General features: G+C 31.3%; 1 protein-coding gene and 3 pseudogenes across 1 annotated transcript; all 4 read right to left on the bottom strand.

Annotated features, from left to right (window-relative positions):
- Positions 1-2,081: 2,081 nt before the first annotated feature.
- LOC114162664 lies at positions 2,082-4,252 on the bottom strand (annotated as a pseudogene).
- Positions 4,253-8,135: 3,883 nt separating this feature from the next.
- Positions 8,136-11,405, bottom strand: LOC114162604 (annotated as a pseudogene).
- A 1,294-nt stretch (positions 11,406-12,699) lies between these two features.
- Positions 12,700-15,082, bottom strand: LOC114162567 (annotated as a pseudogene).
- Positions 15,083-23,906: 8,824 nt separating this feature from the next.
- Positions 23,907-25,845, bottom strand: LOC114162436 (cytochrome P450 CYP82D47-like). The gene is made up of 2 exons (XM_028046325.1): positions 24,795-25,845; positions 23,907-24,605 (listed from the first exon to the last, which is right to left on the bottom strand). Exons 1-2 carry the CDS (start codon positions 25,770-25,772, stop codon positions 23,967-23,969), a joined length of 1,617 nt encoding a protein of 538 aa, XP_027902126.1. The 5' UTR covers positions 25,773-25,845; the 3' UTR covers positions 23,907-23,966.
- Between the last annotated feature and the right edge of the window lie 247 nt (positions 25,846-26,092).

Raw genomic sequence — 26,092 nt, 5'->3', positions numbered from 1 at the left:
GGACATTAACCTGCTGTGAAACTAAGAAATTTTGGTACTTAAGAAAATTAAGACAAGATTAAGATTAATTTACAAGGCAGCAAAAGCATCATCCACCCACTTCTTTCCCTGAGCAGCTGCATCGCTTGTGGTGGTGGAGAACAGGAACCCTCCCACCGCGGCTCTGATCTTATTCATCCTCTTCCGGTGACGAATCCGCCGCAGAACCACTTCCTTATCGAGTTTCTCGGAGTTGTGAGTCGGTTTTATGCACAACTGTCTCGTCACAGACAAAGACTCTTTCTTCTCCAACTCTCCCAATAACTCGTCTTCCTCGGTGCCCCTCTCGTGGCTTACAGTTTCCATTTCCTTGCCGTTTGACACTGGCTTTTGCCGTTTCTGCGTCGTGGAGGTGGAAGACATATTTTGATCAAATGGTTACGATGGTGAAAAGTGCTTCCGAGTGTAGTGTTGTGGTGGATTTGGAATGGAGTATATAATATGAGAGGTGATGGCATGGCAGAATATCTCGTTTTAGACACCATTCCTTTATTTATGATTTTATTACTGACACAGAAAAAAGACGGTGGGTGCGATATTCGAGGTGTGGTTGACACCGACAACGATGGAGAATCAGACATTAGTAATATTCTGTATTCAGTGGCTGGTGCTATGGCGGTTGGTCGGTTTTCTTGGCCTTCTTGCGGTGTTTTCCACTGTATACTAAGTTTTTGTACACATACACGCATCATAGGAATCAGATTCCACACACTTTCTCATTTATTCTCAGGTATCTAGTGGCTGAGTCTTATCCGTCAAGAATAATCTACGTAGAGTTATTAATAAAGTTTCTTTACACAATTCTTAGACTTTTGTGAGTGTTATTATCCCTACCTACCAATTTAAAATTTATTTACGACATAAACTATTTTCCTTACTTTTTTTCTTTCTGCATTTTATTTTATTTAACTTCTTTTTAACAATTTTATATTTACTTTATTGTCTATTTTATATTTAACAAGATCACATATTTTTCTTTTTTTAATTCAATTTTTTATGAAAAAGAAAAAAAAAAGTGAGCAAGAACATAATGGTGTTTCATTTCTTATATCATTATAAAATAGAAAGATTACTTTTCATAATTGTTCTATGTTTATTTTTTGGACTTGAAGTTAATTTTGACATAGATGTAAGAATATTTTTTGGACCTGAAGTCAAAGTAAATTTCATTACTCTCTTTTCAATTTTGAAATTCATTTTAAGATGAAAATTATTTGGCTTAACTAGTTGTTGGAATATGTCAATTGGCTTCCGACCTTAAAAACATTTTAATTATGTCCTAATTTTTAAAAAGTGTTCCAATTAAGTTTTTTTTTTTAAAAAGTTATTAAAGACGTTAACAATGGTTACCATTGATATGTGATTTTTATTTCTAATTTGTTTTTCTGAAAAAGATTGTCACATGTCAGGTTTTTGTGATACGTGACACTATTACTGTCACATGACAAAACAAAGTCATATATTAGTGTTACTATCAAATATTATTGTCTTGATTTTAATTTAATTCTCATATATGTCTTTTTGTTTTAATATAGTCCACACACATGACACGTGTCACACTACAAAAAACTAAAAAAACCACATATTGAAATGTGTCACGTCGTTAATGTCGTTAGTAATTTTTTTGAAAAGGATCTAATTGAAATATTTTCAAAATTTGAGACCCAATTAAAATGTTTTTAAAAGAGGGGACCAAATTAACATATTTCCATCAAACTGAACCATCTAACTAATTAGTCCTATTTAAATATAGGTACACCATTCTTAATTAAATTTATTTTAGTTGAAATCCTAATTTAGTCATGGTTATGAATAATCTCGTGCCTATTGGGATAATTTTGTTAATCAAACCTAAGAAAATATGCATCAATTAATGGATCTAACTATCCAATATATGATATATAACTTTATCATATTGAGTAAAAAATAGAAAATTAAACATCATACGAAAAAAAAAATTCATAAACCAATTGCTTTAAAAGTTTGGGTTGAAAATGGTATCAATCTCTTATATAAGTTAGAGTAGGACTAATGCTCTTATAACAAAAGAAGTATCACCTGATAATAACTTAAGCATACTTACTTTACATATGATCAATTTGTTATTATTAATTGAGATTATTTATACATGTATTGTACAATTAAAATTAACTCTTTACACACTTTTACCAGCCCGATATAGTTGTAAAGCTTATTCTTATATGACATGCTATATTCTACATCTCTCTAACGCCATTTAGCGTTTAAATTTGATCATAAATATGAGAAGATAAACGCGGAGTAAGAATGACTTGGAGGGGAGAAGCTCTGGTATTGGTAAAGCCAATCTGTTCAACCATATCGACAGGTCCACCGTCATTGGTTGCAATATCAAACCCATGCAATAAGGTAGCAAGTGTGAGTTGCATCACTTGGAGACCGAAAGATGTCCCAGGACACATTCTTCTACCTGCTCCAAATGGAATCAGCTCAAAATGTTGACCCCTCACATCCACCTCCTTCTCACTTGTTAAGAATCTTTCCGGATAAAATTCATGTGGATTTGGATATAAAGATGGATCTCTTTGAAGTTTTGAAATATTAGTCAAAAGACGTGTTCCAGATGCTACATCATATCCACCCACTGTGCAATCTTCCATGGACTCGTGTGGCAAATTAAGTGGCGCAGCTGGGTATAAACGTAGCGTTTCTTTGATGATAGCATCAAGATACTTTAGCTTCTTCAAATCTGACATCTCTACTTTCCTTTCGCTCCCAACTTCTGAATCTAATTCATGGATTATTTTTTTAGAATTTCACGATTATTGAGAAGTAAAGATAGTGCCCATGTCAATGTTCCTGTTGTGGTATCTGAACCAGCCAAAATTAAAGCCTACAAAATACAAAAGTCAGAAAAATCTCTTACCTTTATCTACTACTAATTAATAATGAGAAAAGAGAAAAATATTGTTGGATAATGCTATTTTTTTTTTATTGTACTTGTATACGTTGTTTGTTTTTAAATAATCTGAATATGTACGTATTGTGTTGGATAAAGAAAACGGAAAAGTACAGAACCATCGTTCTATTAGAATAAGGAAGAGCGGCAGTACCAAACTAAAAGTTGACACGTACCAGGCACGTAGCTTTGATCGTGGTGTCAGGGTCATGACCTTCAAACTCTTCACCCTCTTCAACAAGCCCAAGAAGCACATCCATCAGGTCCTGGCCATGTTTCCGTTCACCTGAACCACAATCCCGGTTGCGTTTGTGTTCTTCAAGCGTACTCTGAACAAACCCATCTAACTCTTTCGCCGTTCTCTTCATTTTCTTCTCTTTACCATCCAAATCCAACCATCTCAAATAGGGCAGAGAGTCAGACACCGCGAATGAACCGCCCAGATCAATAAACTCCCTGAATGCCTTTCGGAGCCGTTCGTTCTCTTCATTGGCGCCGCCGTCACTAACAAAACGTATTCCTACCACCGTTCGGAACATAATGTTCAACGCTATGTTCCCAAACCACTTCTTCATTTCGGAACAACTGTTTTCCTCCTTCAGCCACAATTTATAAGTCTCTCTCATAGATGCTTTCACTTCGGCTACCATCACGTGCTTCAGTGTCTCTATGCGGCGAGAAGAGAGGAGCTCCAGTGTGGCGATTTTGCGCATCTGGCGCCAGTAAGAACCGTAGGGGCTGAACCCCATCATGGAACAGTTGTAGCCCAACACTTCAAAACTCATGGATTTTGGACGGTTAGCGAACGCTTTGTCGTTGACGGTAAAGCACTCTTTGGCCATTTCCCAATCGCTCACAACCAGCGTTTTGTAAGCTCCCAGACGCAAGGAGAAGACGGGGCCGTATCTGTCCGCCATGTGGCCCAACGTAACGTGTGGCGGTTCCGAGCCCCCTAAGAGGTGGAGGTGACCAATCAAAGGCCATGCGCCACTTGCTTCTGGCGGTGCTTTTCTTGTTGCTGCACTGTGGTTTTTGAGCTTTCTGGAAATGGACGAAACAATGAAGAGAAATAAGAACAGGCAGAAGAATGAGATGGTAAGTGGCACTGTGTACTTCGAGAGAGGGTTTTCGTGGTACATGTTGTTGAAGAGTTTTTCGTAGGTGTTTGATTATGGGGTTATGGTGTTGGCTTCATGGCAGTGTATGTACTGAAACTAAAAAGAGGAACTTGAATAAAATTACAACTCAAAGTATAACTTTTATAATCATCTGGTTGAGTGCATTCAATTGTCTTATTTATGTGTGGAAATATTTTTCTTGATCCAAATTGGTGATGATAAAAACAGATAGTTGAAACAATTGTTGATAACGACACATGTGGATTAGGATGCTTCTTTACACAACCCATTTTTTCCAAAATACATTAATTACGAAATTTGAATATTTAATTAAAGGCTTAAATATCTTTTTGGTCCTCATTTTTTGTAGTGTTTGTTGCGGATGGTCCTTATTCTGACAGAATGTTTAAAATGGTCATCATTTTTACTGAATGTTTAAAATGGTCCTTATTTTCGCAATTTGTGTTTTATTTGGTTCTTTTTTGTAACGCCGTTTAAATCATTAACGGAACATTGTACATGTGACACGGTTTGTATTAGGGTGTGTTACGTGTACTGTACAAGTGTGGTAGTTAGGGTTTTGGTAAGGAATGTTTGGGCAGTTGGTGAGTTTTGACAATCTTGTTCCTCCATTCCCAATTGGTGTTGCTGCAATTTTCTTTTTCCTGCAATCTCATTATATAGGTATGTTACGGTCCCAATCTTCATGCACTGTTGGTGGTTCAACGAGAAATGGATTAACCCCGAGTTGTAGCTGTGAAGAGATGGTAGCTCTGAGGATGGCAAGAACTCCAAAGAATATTGGTAGAAAATTTTGGGTACAATCTGTTTTTATTTTCGTGTTAATAATAAATTGGTTTTAATTTTTGGTTTATTAATTTACAGAGTGGTGGTTCCAATAATGTGGCTGCAACTTTTTTAAATGGTGGTGTTGATGAAAAGGATGTCATCATCATGACATAAATGAGGCAGATTAATGATTTGGAGAAGTCATTGAAGGTTGCTGAGAAGAGGCTGTCAAAATAAGGACCATCCGCAACAAACACTACGAAAATGAGGACCAAAAAGGTATTTAAACCTTAATTAAAATATAAATTATATTATTCAAGAAAAAAATAATAAAATAAGTTTAAGAGGACTATATAAAAAAATAGTTATCAAAATATGCAGCTATTTTTTTTGTTATAATCCTTCGCAAACCTAATATATAATACAAACTCTGTTGTAGACCGATTTAAGTTTATGGCACCATATTAAAAGTAACAGTACTTTTCTAAAGCATGTTGATTGTTTTTTTTTTTTATCTAAATCTAGTCTTTATATCATCTTAAGAATGAGATTTTTTAAAATCTAACTTAATTTCTTACAAAATTATTTTGTAAAATAAAATTTGTATTCTAGTTATATATAATATAATGAAATTATCTTATTTTACTTATATATAATAAAATTGTCTTATTTTTATTTAATATGAAACTTTCAATAAAATTAGTCAATTTTTTTAAACAACACTGTTAGAAAAGTGCATTTCACAATGTGATTTTATTTTCATAAAAACCATATTCTAATTATTTAAGTTAACTTTTAAAAATGTGAATTGAAGGTTTCTTTTAGAATTATGATACTTTGAAATTCTTTTTTACAAAGTTTACTTTTTAATATACAAAACATTTTTTTTTCTATTTCAAATTTACATCAAACCTTTATCTCTTCTATTAAGGTGTTCTTATAGTCAAAAGTTTGTCAAACAAACTTTGTTAAAACATAATTTTTCTTTTCTTTATTATCTTTTTATCTATTAAAAAACAATATTAATATTAATATTATTATTTATCATTTCAAACATAAATTCCCTCTTAAAACTTGATTAATATTTTATTTATATATATATATATATATATATATATATATATATATATATATATATATAAAATCTCATGTTTAAAAGTAAAAATATAAGACAATTTATATACACTTGGAATGTCGGATATAAATTTGTGTTCCCTTAGCATTTTTATTATAATTTTCTCTCTTTACCTTTTCAGATATTTTTTAAATAATACGTTAAATATGTTAAAAATATGATGATTATCTCTAACAATAATATCTTAATATATTTAATATTAAAAAGATTTAAAATACAAATTCATTTCAATATTTACTATTGTTCTTACTCATTTTCATATGATTGTATTTTAGTATTATCTAATGAACAACCTTTTTTTCTTTTATTTCAAAAACACTACCAGATAAAAACAATTATGACTATTATTATTTTGTTATAATTATTTATTCTATCATTTTCTATCACTCCATGGAAAAAATGACATATAAGTTAAAAACCCGAAAAAATAAATATTTGTCAGAAAAGAAATAAATTTAGAGTATGTATTTTTTGGTTCAGACTTGTATATCCTAATTTTATTAGAATTATTTATTCTATCATTTTTTATCACTCCATGGGAAAAATGACATATAAAAATAAAAACCCGAAAAATTATATATTTGTCAGAAAGAAATGAATGAGAGTATGCATTTTGTGGTTCAGAGTTGTATATCCTAACATCTTTCGAACTTTGTTTGACAATTTGGTTTTTAATATCTTCCTATAAGTATTTCCAATTTCAAAAGAAACAAAACATCTTGTGACAGTATTCGGACGTTGTGCACACTCATCAGGCTTATTTATTGGCCTGTTCGCAGTTCGAATATACTAAGAAAATTATTTCATGAAGAACTAAATATTCTACAAGTGCTTTTAGAAAAATGATAACTTCATATTTTTTTTCTAAATAATTAAATTATAATATCTTTCTAATAATGAAATAAAATATAGGAATAAATATGTTTTTAGTCCCTCAACTTTCGGTGAGAATTAAAATTCGTCTATCTTCAAAACTTTGATCCAGTTTAGTTCTCTAACTTTAGAATTGTGTGAATTTAGTCATTTTAAACAAATTTTGTTAAGTTTATTTAATATTTTATACGCATGATAACATTTGAGTTGTCTATACAGTTTAACATATTTTGACTTCAACATTAGCTAAGAAACTATCATGAAATGCGTTTGAAACGTCAAATAAACTTAACAAAAGTTTGTTAAAAGAACTAAATTCACGCAGTTTTAAAGTTGAGAGATCAAATTGTGTCAAAGTTTGGATGAAAAACTAATTTTAATTTTCACTCAAAGTTAAAAAACCAATAATATATTTAATCCTAAAATATATTTATCACTAATAAAGTGGTCGTATGTAGTGGGCATGATTGTCAAGATATCGTTTTCATGTAACCTCAACAAGTAGATTTTAACTTCCGCTCAAGAAAATGCTCCATAATTTAACCTAGTTTGTTTTTTTTTCTCTATAGAAGATTCAAAGCTCAGTACAAACGCACCAATGGACTTTTCTACACGGAAGTGGTGAATATCGTAAGTGTGACCCATTGTCTAATGATTATGATAAAATAAAATTAAATATTTTATAGACTTTTCTCAGACAAGTAGATTTGGCGATCTTGACGAAAGAGATATTCAACATTTTTGATTGGTAGGAGTATGGACCATTTGAGGATAAAAGAAGAAACCAAAAGCTGTTATTGGCTTATGCTGAACCTTCAATCTGGCATCACATGGATGCTGTTCTTGTTTGCAAATGCCGTTTTCCAATACCGTATGGTGTGGTGGAGAAAACACCACCACACACCACTAAAACTTTGAATTCAAATAAACGCAGATCAAACCACGATTTTATGTTTTTTTCTGTGTCAATCTTTCTTCGATTCTTCTCATTTAAACATATTTTTCAAAATAGTTTCAACAAACATCAAATTTCATTATGATAGACTTAAAGCTTAAGTCTGATATCATATTAAGAAATAAATTTTAAATCTAACTTAATCTAATATCACCGAAACTTTGAATTCAAATAAATACTGATTTTTTTATTTTTATTTCTTTGGATCAATCTTTCTTTCATCGGTCTCTTACTTCTTCTGGATGAAAAAATAAAAGCATCAGTCTATTTTAACTCGAGACTCTGATATTATACTAAAAAGTCGACTTTAAATATAACTCAATGCACAAAACTTTATAAGATAATGTTTACATCAATTTTTATATTTTAAATTGATTGTATCACTGATTAACGCGTGGAACTTTGAACGATAACATTTAAATTTGATGATAAATATTGGACAAAAGACGTGGTGTAAGAATGGCTTGAAGAGGAGAAGCCTTGATGTTGGTTAGTCCAACTCGTTCGAGCATGTCGACAGGTTTTCCATCAGGTGTTGCGATGTGAAATCCATGCAACAGAGTTGCAAGTGTTAACTGCATTACTTGAAAACCAAAGTATAAGCCAGAACACATTCTTCTACCAGCACCAAATGGAATGAGTTCAAAATGTTGCCCTTTCACGTCCACGTTCTTGTGTGTTGTTAAGAATCTCTCTGGAAGAAACTCCAATGGTTGAGGATATATGAAGGGATCACGTTGAAGTTTTGAAATATTAGTCAATAGACGTGTCCCTTTTGGCACGTGAAATCCACCCACAATGCAGTCTTCCGTGGACTCGTGGATCAAATTAAGCGGTGCAGGTGGATACAAGCGTAGGGTTTCCATTATGATACAGCGCATGTAATCTAACTTCTTCAAATCTGATATATCTACCATTTTTCCCTTTCCAATTTCTCTGTCCAATTCTTCAATTGCCTTGTTTAAGATTTCAGGGTTGTTGACAAGTAACGCGAGAGCCCAAGTCAAAGTTCCCGTGGTAGTGTCTGTCGCAGCTAATAGTGTACCCTACAAAATACATTAATTCAATGCTTGTCATATTTGTATACTTCTCTCTCATAATTGAGACGGTGAAAAAGATTGATGTACATGAATTTAAATTGTATGAATATATACAATGTAAGTGGTTATTTTACTTACGATTTCTTTTATGTGGACATTCTTGCACTTCCCAAACTAGATGAGATTTTTTATTTTTAACAAGGTTAAAGGCAATGGTCATGGATAACCTAGTGTGAAATAACCATCAGATGCATTAAATTAAATGATTTGTTTGCTAGCTCCAATTTTCTAAAATATGTCTTATTACAATAAAAATTGTGTTTATTTCACTAATTTCAAACTACTGAGTGTGGCTAATATATAGTTTACTTCTCTTGATAGTATCTATATATTTTATGGAGAATGATATTTTGACTACTAAATCTTGACAACTTTATCTTATAACATGAAGTATCATATTTTAAGTGGTTTTGAAATATAGAGAAATGAGTAAATGCAAAGATGAACAACCACTTAAAATATGCCACGTCATGTTATGAGAAAAAATTGTCAAAATTTAATTGTCAAAAATTTATTTTTCATATTTTATTCAAGAACATGCATGATAAATAAAAAATAATTATTTTTAGATGGTGCATCACCAATAAACACTAAATCACCAAATAAACACTAAATCTTATTAAACTAGGTGATAAAAAGGTTAAACAGAGCTAATTGACGATTGAAAGAATGACTATCTTTCACACATATTTCTCTTCTACGTTAATATTGATTTTTCATATATATATATATATATATATATATATATATATATATATATATATATATGTGTGTGTGCGCGCGCGCGCGTGTGTGTTTTTTACTATATTACTATTATTGAGTATACGAACTGACTTGTTTGATAAGATCAAGTTCGTTGTTACTCAGATCAATTCAGTGTTTACAAATTTCTTGGATATAAAATATCTTAAAAATTATTTTTAAAGAAAGTGTTTTAAGAGTTATCTCATCTTCATTGAGTTATAGACACATACTTTTAATCTTATATACTGGATATTTTACTTTATTTTTAAATTATATTTAGAAATTTTAAGTGCAAGTTCATTATTAACAACTATTCCAAAAAAATTCTTTTCAACCGTCCCTTATCTATATAGTTTATTAACCAAATAATCTTTTTAGTCTATCATTTTTTATTAAATTTTAAAAACTATTTCAAGTTAGAAATAATCATGTTTATGTTTCTATATTTGTTTAAAAAAGAATCATCTGCACATATATAATGTTGAAAATAAAAAAAGAAAAGAAGGGAAAGCTAAAGCACGAAACGACAGAAAAATGATTTTGACGCATGTGGGTACTAGGATAAAATGAAGGCCCACATAGGAAAAAAATGAATGCTGATAATGCATACCAGGACTGTCGCTTTGATTGTGGTGTCGACGTCACGACCTTCAAACTCTTCACCGTCCTCAACAAGCCCAAGAAGCGCGTCCTAATCTTCGTTACCGGAATCACTTTTCCTGTTGCGTTTGTGTTGTTCCAGCCAAACTTGAGCCAACCCATCTAACTCTTTAATCGTCTTCTTCATTTTCTTTTCTTCTCCATCCAAATCCAACCATCTCAAATATGGCAGTGCATCAGACACAGTGAATGACCCAGCCAGATGAATGTAGTCATTCAGTATCTTTCGGATCCGTTCGTTCTCACTATCATTTTCACCAACAAAACGTTTTCCTAACATCGCTCTGAACACGATGTTTAACGCTATGTCCGCAAACCATTTCTTCATCTCAGTTGTTGCTTTTTCGGAACCATTACTTTTCCTCTTCTGCCAAATATCGTAATTCTCTTTCATCGTTACCTTCACCTCTGATTCCATCACGTGGTTCAGCTCGTCGACCCTTTGCGTGGAGAGGAGCTCCTGCGTGAGAATCTTACGTATGTGACGCCAATAAGAACCGTAGGGGCTGAAACCCACCATGGCAAAGTTGTAGCCCAACACTTCAAAGGCTAAAGTTTTAGGACGATTAGCAAACGCTTTGTCGTTGACGGTAAAACACTGTTTCGCCATTTCGCAATTGCTCACAATAAGGTTTCTGTGAACACCAAGGCGCAAGGTGAAGATGGGGCCATATTTGTCTGCCATGTTTCCCAACGTGATGTGAGGTGCTTTTGACCCACTTAGAAGGTGAAGATGCCCAATCAATGGCCAGGCACCACTTACTTCTGGTGGTGCTTCTCTAGTTTCACCTGTGCCGGTTCTGCGCCTTCTCAACATGGATGAACGAAGAAACAGAAGTGAGAGGAGGCCGAAGAAGATGGTAAATAACCCTGTTGACAGGGAGAATAGATTTTCCATGTCCATGGTGATGGAGGATGTTCTTCTTTTCTATGGTGGATTATCCGGGATATGATGGGAAAGGATGTTCTTGTTTTCTTGTTTTGGTATAAGTAAGGTAAATATAATTATGGAAGTGGAGTGATGAGTTATTGAATTAATTTCACAAATTTATTAATTAAAAATTATCAGTTTTTTTTTTTTTTACATGGTGTAATACACATTTTTAATAAAAAAAAATAAACAATTAAAAAAAATATTGATATGGACAAATCATACCAGTCTCGTACAACTTAAAAACAAAAAGTTGTATCACTAGAATACAAATTCGATAAACACGGAAAGAAATGATTCATGGCAATGAAGACTTTACTGAGTAGGGATCATAATATAGGTCTGGCTCGTCGGATTGGTCTACAGGCTCGTAAAAAAAATACGGGACGGGTTAGGATAATGTATTTGTAGGTTCAAAGTAGTCCAATTTACATAAACTTGCAACTCGTGCGGTCGGCCCACAAATCCCTATAAAAAAAATTGCACTTGTGTATATTAGTTACTTTTTTTATGAACTTTTACATTAATGTTCCAAACTCTTGTATAATTGGAAAAGACAAGTATTATGTTTTTAAAATATGCTAAAATTTAAAGAATACATTGGGTATATCATAATATGAATATGATGAAAATGTTGAATTATCAATTTATCATCTAACTTCCCAAAGTCTTTACTTAATTTTGTGAATTTCTTAAAGTTTTCCAATTTTAAACATTAAAAGTTTTATCATAAGAATTTAAAAAAATAATAATATATATATATATATATATATATATATATATATATATATATATATATATATATATATATATATGTATATATAAAGTAGACTAGTCCGCAGGCCTCCGGGTCAAGTGATGTGCGGGATGAAATAGTGATTGCAACCTGCATAATTTGTGCGGGCGGGGTAGACAAGCCCGCGATGTGCAAGCCTTATGCGGACCGGGCTTAAACAGGCCAGACCGGCCCGCATTGTCATCCTATAAGTAATGACATGTTATTTAAATTAATAAGAGAAGTAATTTTTTTTTATATAAAAAAATGAAGTTGTATGTATAGTTGACAACTTAATCATTATTATTATATTGTCAATGTTATTATTATTATTATTTTTATCAAGTAAAAACATATTTGTTAAGTTAGAATGAAAAAAAGAAGAAGCTAATGAGTATTTAAATAAATGCGTATTTATTAAACTATCTTACTCTTCTAATATTTTCATTCAAGTAAGGATAAAAATATTTAATTTTCTCTCAAATTCATCTATACAAATTAGCTATAATCCTTAGTAGCAAACAAGGTTCATCAATCCTTATACATCTTCTAAAACGGTAAATCTCTCAAAGCAAACACACTATTAAGTTTTGAATTGAAAATTATGTTAATTATTTATGTAAGTTAGAGTAAGTCTAATGCTTTAATGACAAAAGAGTACATCTCCCAATTAAGAACTTTAGGACACCTACTTTACATATGAATTTTTATGAATAGAGATTGTGTACACTTATTTTGTATGATTAAAATTAACTCCTTTCACAACCCGATATGCTTCTGAAGCTAATTATTCATACATGACATGCTATATTCTATGACTCTCGAACATCATTTAGCGTTTAGAGTTGATCATAAAAATGAGAAGATAGACGCGGAGTAAGAATGACTTGTAGGGGAGATGCTCTGATATTGGTAAAGCCAATCTGTTCAACCATATCAACAGCTCCACCGTCATTGGTTGCAATATCAAACCCATGCAATAAGGTAGCAAGTGTGAGTTGCATCACTTGGAGACCGAAAGATGTCCCAGGACACATTCTTCTACCTGCTCCAAATGGAATCAACTCAAAATGTTGACCCCTCACATCCACCTCCTTCTCACTTGTTAAGAATCTTTCCGGACAAAATTCAAGGGGGTTTGGATATAAAGATGGATCCCTATGAATTTTTGAAAGATTAGTCAAAAGACGTGTGCCAGATGCTACATCGTATCCACCCACTATGCAATCTTCCATGGACTCGTGTGGTACACTAAGCGGTGCAGCTGGGTATAAACGTAGTGTTTCCTTGATGATAGATTCAAGATACTTCAATTTCTTCAAATCTGATACATCTATCATTTTTTTACTCCCAATTTCTGTATCTATTTCATGAATGACTTTTTTAGAATTTCACGATTATTGAGAAGTAAAGAGAGAGCCCATGCCAATGTTCCTGTTGTGGTATCTGAACCTGCCAAAATTAAAGCCTACAAAATACAAAAGTGAAATAACCTTTTACATTTATCTATCAATAATGAAAAACGTAAGAAAGTGTTCATAACTTTAATAAAAAAAAAAAATCATTTAAAATTTTAAGAACATATTTTATTTTATTTTTTATCATAGTTGTTATTAATTTTTAAATAATCTAAATATGTTGTATTATGTTGGATAACGGAAAACAAAACAAACATCCTATTCTGTTAGAATCAAAGATTGATTATAATTTTTCTTTTGACAAATAAAGAGGAGAGGTAGTAACAAACTCAAAGTTGACACGTACCAGACACATAGCTTTGATTGTGGTGTCTAAGTCGTGACCATCAAAGTCTTCACCCTCTTCAACAAGTCCAAGAAGCACGTCCATCAGGTCATGGCTATGTTTCCGTTCGCCTGAACCACAATCCCTGTTGCGTTTGTGTTCTTCAAGCCAAATCTGAACAAACCCATCTATCTCTTTCGCCGTTCTCTTCATTTTCTTCTCTTTACCGTCCAAATCCAACCATCTCAAATAAGGCAGACAGTCGGAGATAGCAAATGAACCGCCGAGATCCAAAAACTCCCTGAATGCCATTCGGAGCCTTTCGTTCTCTTCACTCACATCGCCGTCACTAACAAAACGTTTTCCTACCACCGTTCGGAACATAATGTTCAACGCTATGTTCCCAAACCACTTCTTCATTTCGGAACAGCCGTTTTTCTCCTTCAACCACAATTTATAAGTCTCTCTCATAGATGCTTTCACTTCGGCTTCCATCACGTGCTTCAGCGTCTCTATGCGGCGAGAAGAGAGGAGCTCCAGTGTGGCGATTTTCCGTACCTGGCGCCAGTAAGAACCGTAAGGGATGAACGCAATGAGGGAGGAGTTGTAGCCCAACACTTCAAAGGTCATGGATTTTGGACGGTTAGCGAACGCTCTGTCGTTGACGGTAAAACACTCTTTGGCCATTTTCCAATCGCTAACAACCAGCGTTTTGTGAGCTCCCAGACGCAAGGAGAAGATGGGGCCGTATTTGTCCGCCATGTGGCCCAGCGTAACGTGTGGCGGTTCCGATCCCCCTAAGAGGTGGAGGTGACCAATCAAAGGCCATGCGCCACTTGCTTCTGGCGGTGCTTTTCTTGTTGCTGCACTATGGTTTTTGAGGTTTCTAGAAATGGACGATAGGATGAAGAGAAATAACAAAAGGCAGAAGAATGAGAAGGTAAGTGATACTGTGTAGTTCGAGAGAGGGTTTTCGTGGTCCATGTTGTTGAAGATTTTTTCGTTGGTGTGTCTGATTATGGGGCTATGGCGTCGGCTTCATGGCAGATCATGAATACAGAAACTGACAAAACGAAATTGAATAGAATTATAATTCAAAGTATCACTTTTAGAATCATCTGGTTGAGTGCATTCAATTGCCTTATCGTTGCTGGAGAAATTTTTTTCTTGATCCAAATTGATGATAATAAAAACAGATGAACGGGTGAGTTGAAAGAATTGATGATAAGGAGACATGTGGATGAGGATGTTTCCTTACATAACCCATTCTAACCGGAATAACTTATTCACGAAATTGGATATCAAATAATCTATAACTATATAACTATATATATATATATATATATATATATATATATATATAAATTCTCTCTTTTTTTCCATATTTTATAATTTCAATTTTACCCTTTACAATTTAATTATTTATTAAATTTTTAAACATTTTACACGTTTTTGTAAAACTATTTACTTATCTTCTTCTTCTTTTTTCTTCTACTATTCATCAACAGTTATTTTTTTCATATTTTCTCCATACATTTCACTTTATTTTTTATAAATATACTTTTATTTTGTTTATTAACTTAATAACATTATAATATCATTAATTATTAATATAATACAAAAAATGCGTACACAAAGGCATGATAGTTCCTGTGTTTAAGCTAGTAATAATATAAAGATGATTCTCCTTTGTGTCCACATTTTAAAATACCAATTTTACCCTTTAAATATAATAATTTTTTAAATTTTTTAAAATTGATCGTTACTTTTACAAGTTTTTTATAAAATCGACTATCTCTGCTTCTTCTCTTCTTCTTTATTTATCAATGGTTATTCTTTCATTTGTTCTGATATATTTTACTTTATTTTTAATAAATATCATTTTAGTTTATATATTAACTACTTAATAACATTACAATATTATCACATACTACTATGATATCACGCATATTTAAAAAATGCATACACAGGCACTATCGTGCATGTGTTTACGCTGGTTCAATTAAAGGAAAATGATTTTAACAATTAAATTTTTATAACTTTCTCTTACAACTTGATGTGTCATCTTTTAAATGGTCTTTCATTCTTCATTTTTTCATTTTTTAATATTTCTAAACCAATTAAAAGATGACACCTCAAGTTGTAAGAAAAAGTTGTCAAAATTTGGTTTTTAACATATCATTGTTATATATATATACCGAATAGGGTTAAAATAACAAGAACTTTTACCTGTGGGAAGATTTAAAAAAATGTATTAAAATAGATCAACATTTTTTAAACAATACTATTAGAAAAGTACGTTTCAAAATGTGTTATTTTTTTATTATGTACCATACTTTAATTATTAACCTCAACTTTAAGAATGTGAATTGAAACATATTGGAATTGTAATTAAAATATGATTTTTAATTTCTTAAAATTTGAGGATTAAAATATATTGAAGTTTAAGATTTAATATATTTAAAAAAAATATTTCCTATAATGAATAACTAACTCTTCAAAAACCGTGATTCTAGAAAAATCATATTTAAATATTTTTTTTTCCTAAATAACTAAACTATAATCTCTTTTCAATACTATAATATTAAATTAAGATCAACTATTGTCTTTTAAAATAAAATAAAATAAAATATACTACGACTATAAAGTGGTTGTATATTATATAATGGGTGCGATTGTGGACACATCGTTTTTTATGTTTTAACACTTGAAAGTCGTCACTTATTCTCCTTAAATAATGAAATTCACCCTCAACAGGTAGACTTTAACTTTCGTGCAAGAAAATGCTCCATAATTTAACCCTTTTTATTCAATAGTCTTGATTGGTTGGTGGTATCGGGCTCACTAAGTGGAGGGGATTAGAAAATAAAAAGAGATACTTAACCCAGTCGAGGGGGATTAGAAAATAAAACGAGAGATTTAACCTAGTGGAGGGGACTGGAAAATAAAAAGAGAGACAAAAAAGAAGAGTCAAAATTCACTCAAAACTCTAGCACATTGAGAGTGAGAGATAAAGGAAAAAAATTGTTCATATTTTTTACTAAGCTTTCACCGTAAATTAGGTATTGAGGATTCGTTAACCGTTGGATCGTGCTGAAAATTTTACAACAGGTTCGAAATACATTGTTCTCCATTCCGATTGATCAAATTGTCGATAATAGGTCTGAGTTGAGAGAAATTAATTTTGCATTACAACAATGATTTTATAGTTTTTCTTCTCTTTGTTCTTCTCTATTTGTAAGCTTTGTTGCTTTACTATTTGGTTGGGTGTTAGCACATATTTATGCAATTGATTAAGACTCATTTGTACTCTTGTTGATCATAATGGAGTTATTTCTTTAGTCTGGACGACTCATGATTTTTACTCTTGATTTGAGGAGTTTTTTACATTAAAATCTTTTTGTGTCTTTATTTATGATTGTTGTGATTTATTATTGTTGTTCTTTGATAGTTGTTCCTCGTAGATTCTTGCAAATTAAAGGAAATTATATTTGCTATATTTTCTAATATATTTTTTGTGTTGTTGTTTTTTCCATCAGTTGAAGTATGGACTATTTTAGGATAAAAAAAGGAAAAAAAAGTTGTCATTGCCTTCAGGGATGACAACGGGGCAGGGCGGAGACAGGTTTCGTTATCCCATACTCATCCCCGTAAAAAAAATTCATCCTCATCCTCATACCTAAACCTAACGAGTATCAAACTTTTGTCTCATCCCCATCCCCATCCCCACCGGGTAACAGGTATAATCTCATACCCATACTCGTACCCATTTTTTTTACTACTTTAATATTAATTTTAATTAATTTTTATAAAATAATAAAAAACTACGGTAAAGTAAACCATAATATTATCAAATATTCAATATTAGAAGGATGATTGTTTCTTCAATATCAAATACTTTGAAATAAATTATAATTGTTTACATTTTAGATTAGAATATTAAATAAAATTTCATGAGAACCAAAACATTTATTAAATTTGCAAACATTAATGAAACCTAGTTGATAAAATTTAAAAATATTTTTAAAAAAATATAAAAGGAAAAAATATTCAAATTAAAATATATTTTAAATGTTTGTTTACTTCAATTTTTTAAATTATAACAGATCTCTTTTTTATACACTAAGAAAAGTTATAATACATTATTTGATCAAAATGATGCAAAGAACAAATAATAAACATAATAATAAAATTTTAACATAGATCTTGTATCTTTTGAACTCCAATATATGTTGGATAGTAATAAAAAATATTCATGGCAACTAATTAAATTTTTATATTGTAGCAACTAAAAATTATTTAAACAATTATAGTGAAAAAATTAAAGTATGATTGTGATGAGTTAGAAAATAAAAAATAAATAGATAAAATATATCGAAATAGTATTCTACACAATAAAAATAAACAAAAAATAAAAATATTAAAAAATTAACAAATGTGTGTCTTATAAACAATTTGGAGAGTATTGAAAGAAATCATACAAAGGAAAACAAATGTATAATTAAGGGTATGATAAGATGAAACATATTTTAGAGATCTAAGAAAACTTTTTAAATATCAACATATATACTCAATGGTTAAGAAATAAAAAAAATTGTCTTAGCGAAACAAAAGAGTTCTTCAAATGAAACAAAAATTAATAATAATAAGTAAAAAATTGTTTTTTTATATTACCTAGTAAATGAAATATTTATGTTATTAAACACTTAAATTGAGAGTATTAAACATTCTCATGTGAAAGGAAAATATACATGAAATAAAAATATTAAAAAATAATAGAAATATTCAAATGTTAGAAATATTTTTTTTTTTAATTAACATACATCATTTTAACATAATTACATAAAAGTTATGATAAGATAAAAAATATATTGGATATGGGAATGGGTTTCATAACAAACAAAATAATTAAAAGAAATAAAGAATAGAAAGTATATATATATATATATATATATATATATATATATATATATATATATTACTTAATTAATTGTGAATATTTTAATAATTTAAACGAGGATGGAGATATGACGGGGACAGGTATTATGGCAGGATATTGACATTCCCATCTCCATCCCCATCTCCATACCCAATTGAAAAATCGAGGATTCCCTATATCCATACCCATACCCAGTCAATGCAGGAATTCCCCATCAAAACAGGGACGAGTTCGGGCAATATCCACGGAAACGAGTTTATTTGCCATATCTAATTGCCTTATACTGAACTTTCATATCATATAGCGTCACATGGATGTTGTTCTTGTTCGCATGTGCCCATAGCTTGGGGCAACAATATCATAAAAAATACTTAAAAAAAACAAAAATACTGGCAATTTGTATGTTTTTTTTTTCTATTTGTGTTGTTGTTATTTTTATTCTGTTTTGGATTTGTATTAGAATTAGAAATGTGCTTATTTTGCTTAGATTTGTTTGTCGGTACTTTTATATTTATAGGTTGAGAGTTTTTTTTTGCATATATATTTTAGGAGAAACTGAATTTTTTTTACAAAACTATTAATTAGATTATGGTTTAATCTTTTGGTGAATAATAGATTAATTAGAACATAATTCAAAGTTGATTTTTTTTTTGTAGAAAGATAATTCAAGTATAGGAAAAAAAAAGACTTACTATCGAGTTTAGAAAAACAATATTTTTATAATTATTTTTATTAATGATTAATCTTAAAACAAACAACTTTGCAAGTTTATTAAAAAGTTGAGACTTAAGACTTCAAGATACTACATGTCTACCATCGAGTTTATCTTCTTAACAATCAGAACCAAGTTTTATTGTTTTAATCCATTTATTTTATATATTTATCTTTAGTAGTGTTTTATATATTATATTTTTTTATTTCATATAATATATATATATATATATATATATATATATATATATATATATATACTACAAAAAAACAAGTAAATACCGACGTTTATTTTTGTAATTTACGTCATTTTTAACTGTCGTTATTTACTTGAGCGACGGTTTCTTGAAATGTCGTAATTCTTGCCGTCACAAAGTATAATACGACGGTTATAGATGAACCGCCGCAACAACCGTTATTTTATACAATGTATAAAGTGACTGTTTAAAGAGGCAAAAAGCGTCAGTTAAAGCTGACGTAATATTTTACTGGATGAAAAATATAATGTGAAAAACGACACTTTAAACTGACACTATTATTATTATATTATGACTTTTTTAATTGTCACCAGATAAATTACGTCATTATCAAATGTCATAATTTTAATATTTAATTATTTATTATTTTCCACCATACTTTCATAATTTAATATAATTTATTTTTGATGATAATTTAAAATATATAAAAAATTATATTACTATAAAAAAAAGAAATTAATAGACTAAATTATTTTATTACCAACATAATATAATTACACCAAAGTACAAAAATATTCAATCATCCAAAAAAACATTAAAATTTCATAAGACAATTATAAAACTTGCAATGCTAATTCTAAGTTGTTTTGCTTCCACCACTTGATCTTCATATATCGTGTGGAGATGGCACACCACTTCTAACATTTGGTGCCTACAATGAAGAAAGAATATAAATACATATGAATAAGTGAAATTCAAATAAATTAAGAGATCCATACAATTAAATGCCAAAATAATTAAATAAAGATGTTCTATTCTCAAAACAATTAAATGAAATAGTTAACTAAAATAATTAGTTAACCAAAATATTCATTCAAAACAAATATAAAATTATATATATATATATATATATATATATATATATATATATATATATATATATATATATATATATATATATATTCTGCACACATATAAAATAAATGTCAAAAATGTATTTTATAAGTTTTAAGCATTTTATCTTCTTAAACATCATATTTGGCTAAAAAAACATAACAAACAACTACGACATTTAACATATGGACCTTAAATCCTTTAAAATATAACTTTTCATAAGAGTATAAAACAAATTTTAACAAATTCAAGAGAAGTGTTAGATATGGGTGAGTTGCTAGTATTTCTCATTTTGAAATATGAACTTTTAGACATTGAAAATGGTGAGGCAATACCCCTACACGCACCATAACCAAACAAGGTTAGCATTTGAATATACTAATTTAACATTATCAGATTAAATATAACACGGTCTCTTTATGGAATTAAGGAAAAAAGTTGCTAAGTATTTAGTTTTATTACACTACATATATAATCTCATCAACATCTAATTAACATAATAAGATTCTCAATGTATAGGTCATACAAGAAAGAATTAAGAAATCACGTGAAAAACCCAAAACTTTATGAGAATTGAAATGCATACCTTTTGTTATTTTTCAAGCTTTTGAAATAGGGAATATGCAGGTAGCATAAACTACCTCATTGAGAAGCAGAACATATATAGTTATGAAAACTAACCTTTCTTTAGTTAACATTCTTTCTCACAGACTGCGTATCTGCACAAAACAATAGTAAATTCTTTAGAAGTTATATACATATGACTCTTATATATATATATATATATATATATATATATATATATATATATATATATATAAGAAACAAAGAAGAGAAGAAAAGAAAGAAAAGTTTAGCATGTGATATATCTATCCATAAACACTTGTATGAATAAGGGTCTTTGTCACACCACCTTTTGAAAAGGAAATGGGAAGTCAAATTAATTGAAATTCATACAATAAGCCATATCTCTTTACACACCCAACCTGCAAGCCTACCAAATTAATACATACATACACACATAAGCAAACTGAAATAGAAAAGGAACATGAACACACATTATAAATTACTGTCATATTACTTATAAGGCTATAAATTGTATAACTTCCTAGTCAACCCCGAGCATGCTTTCTCTTAGAATAAGTGCAAACACCTAAACAACCAACGTTAATAGGAAGAATCTCAACAAACTTGTTCTTCCTTACCTCATACAACAGTATAATTTGAAAAAAAAAATGCATTAACTATAAAAAGCATAAAACATAAGATTCAACACATAATAATTGGGTAGAAATTCAAACCTTTAGAATGTGTATTTTGTGGATTCAACATAATTACTCACTACAGAGTTGTCTCTTTAGGGCACTCCCTTTATGTTCCAAAGGATATATTTGAGTTTATGTATGCAGATGTTTAAATATAGTTGTGCTTTCTTCTACTTTTCAAATGGTATTCGTATTATGCCTCAACAGAAAGTGAAGAACTTTTCCCTAACTGCACAAGAAAAACAAAAACTAAACCCAGTATCCAGAAGGCTTGATTATACATTGACATCATCATTGCTTCATAAGTGCCTTCTAATTCATATATTCATAGGAAATGAAGAGGAAACTCACAAGAAAAAATTGTGTCGTTGTGTCCTGACGACCCACCACGATCCCCTTCACGAAAAAAATGCAAATCCATGCCCTTCTTCCTGCATTATTGTTTAGCTTCTCCTGCGACGACGATAGGGAAAACAATCCTCGGGTGTTGAAGGTAGTTCCTGAGCGGATGAATTGAGAAACCCTAACTCTAACATCAGTGATAAGATGAAGATAGTATAGAAGGTGGAGGTAGGTGAAAGGGAAGAGGGCGAGAAGGGTGGCATTGGCGGGGGATTTATAGATGCAGCCGAATAGGGAGTGGTCACCGTCATTGTTGCTGGAGAAGAAGTCAATGTTTAGGGTTCCGACGTGGGTGAGGTAGAGGAAGGGGCGGCACTAGTGGCGACTATGGAGGGGAGGTCGTCAATGACTAAGTCTACAAAATGTGAATTTGGAAATGTGGGTTTGGAGTGAAGCGTTTCTGAGAAGGTTTGGTGAGCAGGAAAGAGGTGCAGGAAAAACAATTGTGGGAGGCAAGGTTAAAAGTCGACAAATTTTAAGCACCGAGAGGGTAAGTAAAAAGTGATAGGGAAAGTATCAACATTAATTAAAAAATGACATTTAAAACGTCATATTTTACCGTAAATTGCCATATTTTACTCGTAAAATGTAACAGTTGTTCAAATGTCATATTATAATGTAAAAAGTGACAGTTTTAAACAACCGTCATATTAAAATTGTCATAACATACATGATTTTTTGTAGTGATATGTCAACTAGAAAATTTGAATCATGCTATTTAAAAATTCAAAAGAAAAGAAGAATTTAGACTTTAATTGCATAACAAAAAAACTATAAACAAAAAAGAACAAATGTCTTGTGTATTACAGTTTTTAGATAATTCATTTTTAAAATAAAAATGCTTAAACCTTAAAAAATCTTTAAAACATGATAATTCATCGGATATTGATGGATTTGATCTAATTTAAGAATTAAATATCTTATGGAAAATTATAGGTTTGGAAAATCATAAACCAATTGACACTCTTAATTATATAAAAAAAATACATTTTTTTTCAAATATATATAACTTATAGAATAATATTAACAATTTTAGTGTTAGTTGTTTTCGCCGAAAGGAGTTTCTTAAAGCTAAAGATATTAAAAATTTATTTAAGATCAACAATGTCTCAAAAAAGATTAAATGGATTAGTCATATTATCTATTGAGAAAGAAATATTAAATGAAATTAATTATGACAATTTAATAAATAACTTTGCATAAAAAAGCACAAAAAATAAATTTTAAATGAAATGCCTCATTTTTTAAGTTTGCTTTAGACCTCCCAAATCATTGAGTCGCCCTGATAATAGATACCATAATCCAATAATCTAACTAAATATAGAATAAATGAAACAATGAAAAATAAACGCTTTATAATATTGTATGATTGAATTTTGATTGAAAAGTAAATCAACTACAATATTTGAAGCAAATGAATAAATAGAGAATTCATATAAAATATGTTACCATGTCACCACTATTTTTTTTTCTTATATATTATTTATTTATTTTCACTCAACGAAAAACACTGAACTCTATAGTCAATTTGTTTACATTTGTAATTATAAACTTCTTACTAATGTAAATAGTCATAATACCAAGAGATAAGAACATGAAAAGATCTTAAATGTAAGTAAATAGTAAATTCAAAATTAGTTAAAACAATCATAATTATTTATTCGTGTTTTTGTATGATTAAAATCAACTCCTTATACATTTTCAATAGCTACATATGCTAGTTTATTATTCATATATCATTTTTCTCTCCATAATCTTTCAGTGTTTAAATGTTTTATCATAAATACAAGAAGATAGACGTGGAGTAAGAGTGACTTGGAGGGGAGAGGCTCTGATGTTGGTTAAGCCAATCTGTTCAACCATATCAACAGCTCCTCCATCAATAGTTGCAATATCAAACCCGTGCAGTAAGGTACCAAGTGCCAGTGGCATCACTTGAAGACTAAATGATAGTCCAGGACACATTCTTCTACCTGCACCGAATGGAATCAACTCAAAATGTTGACCCTTAAAGTCCACTTCCTTGTGGGTTGTTAGGAATCTCTCTGGATCAAATTCAAGAGGATTTGGATATACAGAGGGATCTCGATGAAGCTTTGAAATATTAGTCAAAAGACGTGTGCCAGATGCTATATGATATCCACCCACTGTGCAATCTTCCATGGACTCGTGTGGTACACTAAGCGGTGCAACTGGGTATAAACGCAGTGTTTCCTTGATGATAGCATGAAGATACTTTAGCTTCTTCAAATCTGACATCTCTACCATTCTTTCACTCCCAACTTCTGTATCTAATTCATGAACCACTTTTTTTAGGATCTCACGATTATTCAGAAGTAAAGAGAGAGCCCATACCAATGTTCCTGTTGTGGTATCTGAACCAGCCAAAATTAAAGCCTACAAAATAGAAAAGTGAGAAATATTACTTTTGTATTTATTGTTATTTTTCTTATCATACTTGTATGTGTTATTAACGTTTAAATAATTTTAATATGTACGTATTATGTTGGATAAAAAAAATTGAAAATTGCACCTATTTTTAGAATAAAAAATACATAATTGTGGTGTCAGGGTGATGGCACTTACCAGACATGTAGCTTTGATTGTGGTGTCAGGGTCATGACCATCAAAATCTTCACCCTTTTCGGCAAGCCCAAGAAGCACGTCCATCAGGTCCTGGTTATGTTTCCCTTCACCTAAATCACAACCTCTGTTGCGTTTGTGTTCTTCAAGCCAAATCTGAACAAACCCTTCTAACTCTTTCGCCGTTCTCTTCATCTTCTTCTCGACACCACCCAAATCCAACCATCTCAAATACGGCAGAGAGTCGGACACCGCGAATGAACCGCTCAGATCAAACAACTCTCTCAATGCTTTTCGGAGCCGTTCGTTATCTGCATTCACACCGCCGTCACCGCCGTCACTAGCTAAACGTTTTCCTACCACCGTTCGGAACATAATGTTCAACGTTATGTCCCCAAACCACCTCATCATTTCGGAACCGCCGTCTTTCTTCTTCAACCACAGATTGTAACTCTCTTTCATTGCTGCTTTCACTTCGGCATCCATCACGTGGTGCAGCGTGTCTAAGCGGTGCGAAGAGAGGAGCTCCAGCGTGGCGATTTTGCGCACATGGCGCCAGTAAGAACCGTAGGGGCTGAACCCAATCATGGAATAGTTGTAGCCCAACACTTCAAAGGCCATGGATTTGGGACGGGTAGCGAACGCTCTGTCGTTGACGGTAAAGCACTCTTTGGCCATTTCCCAGTTGCTCACAACCAGCGTTTTGTGAGCTCCCAGACGCAAGGTGAAGATTGGGCCGTATTTGTCCGCCATCTGTCCCAAAGTAACGTGCGGCGGTTTCGACCCCCCTAAGAGGTGGAGGTGGCCAATCAAAGGCCACGCGCCACTTGCTTCTGGTGGTGGTTTTCTCGTTGCTGCGCTGTGGTTTTTGTGTTTTCTGGACAGAGATGAAAAAACGAAGAGAAATAAGAACAGGCAGAAGAATGAGATGGTAAGTGGTACTGTGTACTGCGTGAGAGGGTTTTCGAGGTACGCCATCATCGTATTGAAGAATTTTTTTTGTTGGATGGTTGATTATGGGACTATGGTGTGGGCTTCTTGTTAGAGTATAAATAGTGAAACCAAAAGGTGCGTTCATTTCAAGATATGGATTTATTTTCATTGAAGTCATATTTTAATTATTGTTAATTGAACCATGTTGAAATTATGAAATTATGAAGTCAAATACGACTTTTATACTAATTATTTTAGCAGCCATGTGGGTTGTAATAAAGTAAAGTGATTCCCATGTGTAACAGGATTAGGTGTAAGTCTATCTGTTGTGTCAACTGTTATGTGTTTCTTTGACTGTTCAAGAAAAT

The sequence above is a fragment of the Vigna unguiculata genome, chromosome 9, assembly GCF_004118075.2.
Source record: "Vigna unguiculata cultivar IT97K-499-35 chromosome 9, ASM411807v1, whole genome shotgun sequence".
NCBI classification, from domain to species: Eukaryota; Viridiplantae; Streptophyta; class Magnoliopsida; order Fabales; family Fabaceae; genus Vigna; species Vigna unguiculata.
This window is presented reverse-complemented; position numbering and strand designations above follow the sequence as displayed.

Bases quoted from the DNA above. Each gene is read 5' to 3' on its own strand.
- LOC114162436 (XM_028046325.1), bottom strand. From the start codon at position 25,772: ATGATGGCGTACCTCGAAAACCCTCTCACGCAGTACACAGTACCACTT. The intron at 24,606-24,794 runs GTAAGTGCCATC...TCTATTTTGTAG, and splicing joins CAATCAAAGCTACATGTCTG to GCTTTAATTTTGGCTGGTTC.